General features: G+C 38.1%; 1 protein-coding gene across 4 annotated transcripts; it reads right to left on the reverse strand.

Annotated features, from left to right (window-relative positions):
• Positions 1-1,474: 1,474 nt before the first annotated feature.
• RBM12B (RNA binding motif protein 12B) lies at positions 1,475-10,753 on the reverse strand. Of its 4 annotated transcripts, XM_029923929.1 has the most exons (4): positions 10,563-10,574; positions 10,321-10,385; positions 7,309-7,356; positions 1,475-6,735 (listed from the first exon to the last, which is right to left on the reverse strand). In XM_029923929.1, exon 4 carries the CDS (start codon positions 6,705-6,707, stop codon positions 3,750-3,752), a length of 2,958 nt encoding a protein of 985 aa, XP_029779789.1. In that variant the 5' UTR covers positions 6,708-6,735; positions 7,309-7,356; positions 10,321-10,385; positions 10,563-10,574; the 3' UTR covers positions 1,475-3,749. The 4 variants fall into 4 exon arrangements, with proteins under 4 accessions (XP_029779789.1, XP_029779788.1, XP_029779787.1 ...); XM_029923928.1 differs by lacking the exon at positions 10,321-10,385 and having other exon boundaries at positions 10,563-10,753; XM_029923927.1 differs by lacking the exon at positions 10,563-10,574 and having other exon boundaries at positions 10,321-10,493.
• Between the last annotated feature and the right edge of the window lie 299 nt (positions 10,754-11,052).

Raw genomic sequence — 11,052 nt, forward strand, 5'->3', positions numbered from 1 at the left:
TACAAAATATTCAAAATGTTCTAAAACCCTAAATGAATTAAGACACTGAAGGTATCATTGCATTGCATTTTTATTTTCTCGGTATTTAAACGTGTTGTTGTAGTTTAGAGGAAAAACCAGGGTTATAGTATTTCTCTGGTCTACTGTAACAGCTCTTAGCATTAGTTGCCTGTCTATTAAGTTAAAACAGTGCCTGATAGACAAAGCAATCAGCAAATAGTTCTGATATAAAATGTATGTTCTGCCCACTTCAGAGAAATCTTCTAAAGACAAAAGGATTACTATACATAATACTTTCAGCAATGCAAAATTAAATTTCCTTTAAACCAGACTTAGGTTGGCAAACTTTTTCTTAAAGGGCTAGACAATAAATATTTTATAATCTGTTGACTGAGAAAGGAAATTAAGGCTATTACAGAGGTACTTGTATAATCATTTGAAATGTAACCACCTTTAAAAATGTAAAAACCTCTTTAGCTTCCTTATTTAAAAAAAAATTGGCAACTTGACCAGTTACTTAGCCTATAAGCCTCCATTTCTTATCTTCAGAATAAGTTTATTAGAGTTACTAAGAATAAATCATATCATTAATTCATAATTATAAGCCAAATATATAGTATCTAGTGCAACTCCTTAAGTAATAGCTAACATTTAATACAAAGATGGAGGTGATGGGGTGACTGCTTAATAGGTGATATATGGACCAAGAGCTACCGCTCTTGACAATATTCTTGGTAACTGATAAAAACGCTCTCTTAATGATTCTTAACTATCTCTTGGTTTATGGGATGAAGTTTACTTTCTAAATGTTAACTATATTTTTCAGATACCTTCTGATAAAAAATGTTTGACTTTAAGATAGCTAACATGCTGCTGGGTATTAAACTAGAAAACCAGTATGCTCCTAGTGTACCTGCTGTATCTGGAGTGGTGAAAAATCAAAGTGGCTGAAACAGTTGACACTTCAACTATGCCAGGGTCAGGAGTGCTGGCTCCTGCACAGTTTAAATCCATATAACTTTTGACTCCCCTAAAACAATAGCCTCCTGTTTATCAGTAACCTCCTGTTGATCCAAATTCTTACCAATAACAGTTGATCAACACATATTTTATATATGTATTATATACTATACTGTCAACTAGAGTAAAAAAAGTATCAAGAAAACCATAAAAATATTTAGTGTTAGTACTGTATCAAAACAATTCTACCTATAAGTGGACACTTGTGGTTCAAACCCTGGTTGGTCAAAGTCAACCACATTGATTGGTATATGAGATATGACTGCAGTATTCTCTTTTATTTGTTTGAAATTGGTGTGCTGTTTAACTGGCTCTCCATCATGGAAAATGCCCTGATTTGTTGCATTTGCCAATTTCAACTGCAAAAATACTCCTACCATGGTCAATTTAAGTTAACATACTCATGACAGCAGTGTTGGGGAAACGTGCAAAGATGGTTCCCAACCAGTAGGAGGCAGTTTTCTATATTTTTTTATTTTTAAAAGTTAAAAAATTCATTCAATGGTTAGGAAGTAAATTAACTATATCAATTCGTTAATTTTATAATCATAATACAAAGCTTCCGTTTACTGTTGTTGACCTCTTGTCTACTACCACTATCACAACCCAGCCCATTTTGAGAAGCAGTTCCACATTATAGGACACCTCACTTTTAGACGTCATCTTGGCTTTTACTGATATGTATTAGGAAGTGTTTTAAAGTCTTCTATGCATTCCTCAAGAAGACGGATCAAATGAACCAACTATATAATTTGTGAGCATTTAAAAATAATCATCTCATTTTGTTTTTTGTTCATTGTATTTAGTTAGCATATTTATCATTCTCCTAGTAATTTATAAGCTTACTAGTTTAAAGAGCCATATTGATGTGCTTTTTCAAACAAAATTTACTAGTTCATTCTACTAGCAAGATATTCACAATAATTAAAAATACAGAAACTTCACTTGGCTTCTCTTAAGCTTCTTAAAAAACTGAAGACTAATCCAAAATAGTATCAAATGGCTAAATACTGACAAAGTATTCTACTTCTGCAAAATCTTATTAAATTACTAAGCTACCATATGTTATTTCAAATGTATATTCTTATTTGCTCAATATGGGAAATGTCTGGATCACAGAATCGAGGAAAATTAACCTGGCTTTATGTAAACTATAAAGGCCAACAAAAATCAAATCATATTTGATAAAATGAACAATTTTAAATTAGAAATCAATTTATAACTATTATCCAAGAGAAGCTCTGGATATATAAAAACCTTTAAAGTTATTTTATCTTTTATGAACAATGAGCATACTAATTTTGTCATTTTTAATGCCACTTTTAAAGCAACAATGGAGGTAAAGTATCAGTTACCCTAAGCATTTTTAGCACAATCTTACCAAAATTCAAAGTACCCTTTTATAAAAGTTAGTAGGCAAAAGTGTTAAGAGCATGAACTGGAGTCCAGGGTCTGTCTGGGTTGAAACTGGCTCCATGACTTACTAGTTATGACTTTAAGCAAGTTACTAACCTCTAAATTTCATTATCTCACTTGTGCAATAGACATAAAAAAAACACCATACTTCTTAATGGAATACTTAAATTGAGATTATGCATGTAAAGCACTTTCACTGCCTAGCACACAGTGTCCAATAAATGTTAGCCATTATTATTATGGGTATAATCAAATCCAGTGTTTGTAAACTGTCTACACTAAATATCAAAGAAGTAAAAATTCAATCTCACAAAAATCTGATTATATTTAGTTACTGAGTCTTTGGATACAAAGTCTTAAAATTAAAAAATGAGAAACTAATACAGAACACAAGTTCAATGAATCATCACTAAATTCTTCCCAGAACAAACTATATCCATTTATCAAATTCTTCCCAGCATAAGACTAAATGTCCCCTTCTACCTACAATTACTTTTTTATCTATTAAGTATCTGGAGTTAATCAGTTTGGTTGATGAGATATGGAAAACACCATAAAGCTACACATAGCACTCTATGCTATTATTACAGGATATTTGGTCCGTCCTATCATAAACACTAAGGCAGCTGTTGAAAACTTCACAGAAAAAGCTGGGTTTTTTTCTTTTTGTACAAATACAAGTTAATTAGTTGGTCTATTCAGTTGCAATTTTTTTATTTTTATAAAACTTTGCAAAGTTATGAACATGGAAACTTCAAGAATCTCCTAAGCTTTTTACACAAGTAAACTTCAAGTTCACAGTCTGTCCATTTTGAACTATTTATAATTAACGGGAGGCTTAACACAGTAATATCTCAGACAATGAAGAGGGCATTAATTCTGTAGGCAGTTAGCAATGCAAATGCTAAACTCGAACAATAGTCACTGACCATTTCCTTATACAGTATGAGTAAAAAGATGTAGACTACAGACTGGAAACGAAAGTGAATATAAAATTTATCTTCCCCAAATACAGGTCTACTTTATACAAGTGTTGAGGTTTACCCATGACATCAACAAAAACTAATGAACTCAAGGAATTTTCTCCCCAACTGTCCAAAAGAAGGGGCATATATAATTTTAAATTAGAAAAAGGGAATGGCAATTTGCAAGCAAAAGAAAACCAGATTCACATTCTAATATTTACATCTATTCTATTCACAAGTCAAAATTAAAATGTTTCTTTTCATTAGATCATTAAAAATAAACACTTAAAAAATGCATTTTACTGCATCAATACTGTGGGGAGGTAACTCTGAATCTAGGAATGCTCTCTAGAGCAACATTAATTTTACCTTGCGTGGGCCAACTGGCCTATCATTTAGGTCCTTAATAGCAGCCATAGCTTCATTATAGTTTATCATAGCAACAATGGCTTCCCCTGTAGGTAATCCTTGCTCATTATACTGTATTGAAACTGAATCAGGTATGATTCTATAACCATGGAAAAAGTCTAGAATTTCATTAATATTAGCTTTAAATGGAAGATTCATGATCTTAATAGGTGTTACTCTACCTGAACTACAATTTAATTTTGGGTCAGGCATAAATCTCCCCTCAGGAAAACTTCCCATACTGCGCTTTCCAAAATCAAACTTGCCACCTTCTGGGCGACTAAAATTCACAAAAGGACGATGACTTCTAAAGTCATCAGGTGGATTCCTAAACTCCTCACCAGGAGGTCTAAAACTGTCAGGAAGTCTAGGGTCCTCCTCTGGAGGTTCCCTGAGGTCTTCCTCCGGGAGCCGCCTGAAGTCCTCATCAGAAGGGCATCTAAAATCTTCCTCCTGGGGGCTCCTGAAGTCCTCATCAGGAGGATGCCTAAAGTCTTCATCAGGAGGACCTAGGAAATCTTCATCCGGTGGGTGCCTGAAATCCTCCTCCCGAGGGCGCCTGAAATGTTCCTGGGGTGGCCGCCGGAAATGCTCCTGAGGTGGCCGGCGGAAGTGCTCTGGGGGTGGCCGGCGGAAGTGTTCCTGAGGAGGTCGTCTGAAATGCTCTGGTGGTGGCCGCCTGAAGTGCTCCGGGGGTGGACGCCTTAAGTGCTCCGGCGTGGGACGCCTGAGGTTTTCCTGGGGCGGCCGCCTGAAATCTTCTTCAGGAGAACGCCTGAAATCCTCCTCCGGAGAACGCCTGAAATCTTCCTCCGGAGGTCGCCTGAAGTCCTCCTCGGGAAGTCGCCGGAAGTCCTCCTCGGGAAGTCGCCTAAAGTCCTCCTCAGGTGGTCGTCTCCACTCCGCCTGGGGAAGCCGCCTCCAATCCTCCTCAAGAGGCCGCCTGAAGTCCCCCTCCGGGGGCCTCCTCCAATCCTCCTCCAGGGGGCGCCTCCAGTCCTCCTCGGGGGGCCGCCTCCAGTCTTCCTCAGGGGGCCGCCTCAAGTCCTCCTTGGGAGGCCGCCTGAAATCATCCTCGGGTGGCCGCCTCCAGTCCTCCTCTCTGGGGTACCTGAAGTCCTCCTCCCAAGGTCGCCTGAAATCCTCAAGAGGCCGCCTGAAGTGTTCCTCCCGAGGGCACCTGAAGTCTTCTGGAGAGTGCCTGAAGTCCTCTGGGGAATGCCTAAAATCTTCTGGAAGGCTCCTATCAAGCTGTCGGAAATCCCCCTGGGTTTGCTTGAAATTGTCCAGTTGCCTCATGTCCACCTGCTGATGCCTAAAGCTTTCAGAAAGACCAACTGAGTACATTGGTGGATCGTTTGAGTCAAAAGAATGGGAATGGTCATCTCTATCATGTGACTGTGAATGATCTTGCATTCTCTGACTAAACATCAGGGGAAAATTTACACCAAACTCCTGCATTTGTGCCTCAGATATAAGTCTTAACAATACCTCTGTCCCCAAGAATCTCCTTCGGTTTAAACGTTCAGCTTTCATGGCCTGTTCTTCTGATTTGAATTTCACCAGTGCTTCTCCCAGACCAACTCCTTTGTCATCATAAAGTAAGTAAATGTCATCTTCTGCAAGAGAGAAGTCTGCAAAGAACTTCTGCACTTCAACTTTTGTAACATCAAAAGGAAAATTTCTTATATATATACACAGTTTCTGCCCAGGGTAACCTTCTTGAAAGTATTTTTGTGAAATATGTCCAAGCCTCTCTTTCTCTATTGACACTGGTCTTTTCTTTTCATAACATTCAATAAACTTCAGCATTTGTTTTCTAGAAACAGGATCAACATGAACTGGACGATACTGCAAAACAGTCTTATGTAAACCCAGAGCAGTGTTATAGTCTTTCAGAGTTTTGAACATTACAAAGGCATATCTTGTTCTTCTTTCATCTTTATATAAAAACCTAATCTGTTCATTAGTCAGATCTGTATCTCTAAAGAAATTTCTTAAATCTCTTTTGTTAATACTTAGGGACAAGTTTTTTAAGTGAACATAAAATCCAAGAGGAGAACGAGAACGTGTTCTTCTGGGAGATTTTGAATGAGATAGTTTTCGAAAATGTCTATCATTAATTCCTCTTGGTGGAGAATGTTCTGCAGCTCTCATAGGAATGTCAACCTCCTTAATTCCATTACCACCAAACTCAATCCACTGTTGTTCTGAGCCTTGCATTACTTCTATAAATCTTGAACCCATAAAACTTCTATGACATTTAAGACCTCCTGAAGCATCAATACATGAAGCAAATTTTACTATGGCATCACCATTATTTCGGCCATCATGATGTTTTAAGAAAATTACGCCATCCACACACAAACCAGAGAAAAAGACACGTACATCATCTTCATTTACTAAGTAAGGCAAACCTCGCAGAAACAAGTAAGGATTCTCTGCCTTCAATGGCCGTGTCTTTCTTGGCCTTAAATCACCATGTCCTGTACCATTAGTATGAAACCCAGCATCTTGATTAATTGGAGAGCCATATGCAGAATCACTTGCTTCTTCTTTAATAGCCTCAACAAAGTTAGATAAGCTGCCAGCCCCTGATGCCCCAGATCCTGGCCGCTCTCTTCCTATGCGATCAGTTCTTTTCATTTCTATAGTCTTCTGCATTTCTGCCTTACTACTAAGAAAGAGCTCTACAGATGAATCCTTGATAAACCCTCCTGAACGACTTATGGCACGTCTTGCATCTTCATCTGTTGCAAAAATAATAAAAGCCTCCCCAACTTCCCCTCCAATTATATGCACTCCTCCATCAGGAATAGTCAATCCCGTGAAGAAGTGACGAATATCCACAGGCCCCGCAATAAAAGGAAGCCCCAGTAAACGGATGACTACAGCCATGCTGAGCTCAAACCACAGCAATAATGACCTGCAGACAAAAAGGTACACATAATAGCAAGTCTTATTTTTGAAGTACCTTATCCCAAACTAAACTTAATAATTACTTAGTTCCTACCTTCTTCAGCATTTATAAATGAAAACAGGATGTAAGTTCACAAAAAATATTGACAGTATCTAATTTCTTAGAAAAAGAATAAACCTTCTCCCATCTAAACATACAAATAAACCAACTACTTCAAAGAAATATTTCATATCACCTATCCTATATAGTATGAACATCAAAAATATCAAATCTTCTTTGTAAGTCTGCCAAGCGCTGCTTCACAACAAGACCAAAAACTATTTTCACTCTTAGATCTTCTGAGGAAACATGAGAGACAGCTTTGTGGATTAAAGAATTTTACCAACCACGATGAGTTTTACATGTAAGAAAAGCCATCTATGGTCAGTATATAATTTCTGCTCATAATAATAAACTGTCTACCACTAGTGTTTCACTGACCAAAGAAAGTACAGAAACCATGTGTACCTACATGTACTATTCTACTTTACATTTTTTTGTCAAGCTTCTGTGAAAAGCCTTAAGCTCTGGATATCTTACCTTTTTAAAATTTCTTGGAGACCTGTTAATTCTGTAAAAGCAACTTAACTGTGGAAAGAAAATGAAATATAATTAATCCTTGGACCCTGTAATTAATCTTAAACACGCCAGATTAGGATATTCCCTTCAGAATTACCTATTAAAAGTGAAGGAATATAAGGAACCACAACTATTGACATTACAAAATAGTCTTCTTTGCTCCAAAGGGAAATTAATCATCCTTCAGCAAAAACAAAGTATAAATTCCAAGTAGACATCTGCAGATTATTTAAAAACAAAAACCTTCTAGAAATTAAATAGCTCCTTGACTGGAAGTGGCAAGAGCAAAGAGGTGCTGGAAATGTTATACATTCTGATTAGTCTTGGTTATATGGAAGTATAAACATACCAAGACTAAATGAATACTACCCTTAAAATCTGTGCATTTCACTGTATATAAATTTTACATCCACATTAAAAAAAAAAAAAAGACAACTGTTCTACAAGTAAAAGGTCAATATAAACAAATCAAAAATTCCAAAAAGAAACCTTCTGTCACTTCCACTCATGAGAAGCCCAAACACCTAGCTCATTATGTCCAACTCTCTTGCAGTTTTCCTCCCTTTTAAAACATAAGACCAAATCAAACTAGTAAGACAACCATTCAAAATGATACAATGAACAAAACACTAATGTTTTGAATTCAAAAACCAATTTTTAAAGTAATAAATTCAAACTAATGGCTACCAATTTGAATACAAATTTTAAATTCTACACATATAGCTCACACTTCCAAACATGGAATTAAATTTCCTGATTCTAATATAATTAAGGCAAACACTAAAATACCCCTAAAATAAAAAAAATCTCAGCTACTAATCCTTATCTTAAACTCCTAAAACAATTACTACTAAATTCATCCTAAGCCAAATAGAAAATGTTATGCTAACAAGCCTATTCCATTTTAAACTGTCCTGCATTGAGAAAACCCAAATGACAATGTAGAAAATAAAAACAAATTTATTTAGAATGTTTTGGGATTACCAGCATTAACTATTGAGAAATCTTAGTATTTCCTTAAGGAAATTTGTATCTAATATTTTCAGAGACACCCAAAGTTGCAATATTTAATGTACTCTTATCAAATAAGAGTTGCTAAATTAATATACATTTATACTTTGAATGTGCAAAGAAATGTTGCTTTAATTCAGTACTTACACTTAAGTACTACACTTCTACAAAGTGTGGTCAGAAGACAGTATTCTTTTAAGTCTGCAAGGCTTATTTTCCTTTGGAAAAGGTCACTGATTACTTTTTAAACTACAAGCTAAACTAACAAGGTATCAAGAAATTACTAGGCATATTCTACATCTTAATTATCAATGCCAAATTGATACTGAAAATATTTACAAGGCATATGGGAAATCTCTGTTATCTTCTGCTCAATTTTGCTGTAAACCTGAAAAACCTGCCCTAAAAAAAAAAAAAATGGCCTATTAAAAATCCACAGTACCAAAAATAAAAATGAGCACAAGCCTGGTTCCTTCCACAAGCCAATATCCACACCAACATTTAAAAACCATAAATGGCTTCTGGACTAGTCCACACTAAAGTTCCAAGTTTTCTTCCTATACAAAGTAACTCAGCTCCTTTACTTTTAAAATATTTTGGAAAGCGAGTAAGATTCATGTCATTTTGTCTCTCCTAAACTTTTTTAAAAACTTAAAAAGGGATTTACCCCAAGAACATAAATATATTTATAAGATACTTAGGGACGTTTCAAGGAATAACTTGTCAAATTTAAAAAATTTCTAATTTATCCTCAACTTTAAAACAATATTTTAACTAATAGTTCCATGAGTACAAATCTCATGAATTGCAATTCAAGCAGACAAGATAAAATATTTTCTCTAATTTGCCACATATAACCAACACAACCTTCCCCCCCACCCCCAGCTGGTAGGGTAATGTACCATTTTATCCCTCAACAATGACACACCTGGGAGACCACCTTTAAGAGACCAGTTCTCAAAATGAGCACTTTTCCTATGGTTCCCATAGGTCATTTCCTTAAGCAAATTCCCCAGAAATTCTACTCTTGGAACATTACACAAAAATCAAAACACACAAAATACCCTAAAGTACGCTGCACTTGCAATTGTTTCTACTTATGAATATAACAGAAGTATTTTTGCGACTGTTTTGATTTAAAGACGGTGATGTTAGAACTTCTAACGAAAAGATGGGAGTCCTTAAAAGCTTGAAATTCATAAATTCACTTTAAATAATTTTGATTTTATCCATGATTCATCACACAGTATCACCATTACTAAACAATATGTGCATCTTCTAATCAACCCTGGTAGGAAAACTAAATAGGTATTCTCCCAGATCCATTTTATTTTAACTAGAGAATAACAAGTCATTCTCCAGATAACGGTGGGGGGAAATGACTTCCTTAAAACCCAAAGTTGCGATGAAATTCTAAATGTATGGGTTGCCTTTGCAGAAAATAATCTAGCCCAGTCCACAATTATTCTTTATGAAGATCTGCCTTTTATCCTTTTATAATGTAGATGGTTAAATAAAAACCATAGGCATGACGACAGAGCCATAATCCTTAACAGGAACTGTAAGTGAAGACGAATCCGCACGGCATTGGATTTCCCATAACATCCGTCATCCTCAAATGGGGATCATCCGAAGGCATCGCTTCTATAGCCCAAAGCCTTTGTCCATACTCCCAGGGGTCAGAGCTTCCTTCTTTCGCGCCAGGCCAAAGTTGCTACGTGGGATCCGATGCTGTCGCCAGACCTTCAGCCAAAATCAGCCTTCAAATTAACCTGGACCGCCCAACCTCGTGCCTTCCCGTTACGCCGTCCCAAGGGCAAGCATTCCACCCTAACTCGCCACAGGGTGAACTGCCCCATACCTAACTCAAACACTTTGGCCACTCTCCTGCCTAACGAGCCGGGCCTTCAGCGCTTTTCTGCCACCACTGCCTACGATGACATAGCAAAGGAAAAAAAATACCTATGAAATCCTTCGAGATCTTCACTGTCGGGAAAACGGGGAAGCGCTCACACACCACATGGAGGCTGACGGGAGAGTCGGTGTTTAACAAGGAAGGAGGGTGCCCTAACGGCAGAAGCTACGCTAGCGCCTGGCGCGGCTGCCGGCCCCGCCTTTCCCTGTTCTGCCGTCCCCGTCGCCAACCCCTCCCCACCCCGGACGCCCCAAGGGTAACTGCTTCGCACTTGGCAATAAACACACACCACTGCTGCCGAGTCGGACACACAGGGCCGGGGGTAGGGGGGGCACTCCTCGTCGCAGCAGCCTGCCCGGCACAGGTGAAGCCCTCAGTGAGCCTAGAAGAAGATGGCGCCCACTCTCCCCTCCGCTCCGGACAAACGGACGTACAGTTTGTCTGCCCATGCGCTCTCCAGGCGTAACCCACCACCCTGGAGCCCCGGCCACGTTTGCGCACGCGTCTTGTGCTCACCCGCTTCCCCTAGTCAGGGGGAAGGAGGCGGAGCCCACGAGCACAACGGCCCCGCCTAGGGTTTGCAGAACTTCTGCGCATGTTCAGATTCCAGGCAATCCGGAGCCTCCACCAGAGAAAGGCGAGGTCCTAGACAAAGTTCGAGGCCAATTCTCTGCAGTAAGGAGAAGCTTCAATGTATAACTGCTAAGGTACGTTGGAGAAACATTAGCGGTTAACAGGAATTAAGGAAGGAGATGCAAAAAACAGAGGAACAGTTGGCG

This window comes from Suricata suricatta, chromosome 15 (genome assembly GCF_006229205.1).
Source record: "Suricata suricatta isolate VVHF042 chromosome 15, meerkat_22Aug2017_6uvM2_HiC, whole genome shotgun sequence".
Classification (NCBI taxonomy): domain Eukaryota; kingdom Metazoa; phylum Chordata; class Mammalia; order Carnivora; family Herpestidae; genus Suricata; species Suricata suricatta.

What these genes read in the sequence shown, in the direction of transcription:
- RBM12B (XM_029923928.1), bottom strand. Translation starts at nt 6,707, where the DNA reads ATGGCTGTAGTCATCCGTTTACTGGGGCTTCCTTTTATTGCGGGGCCT.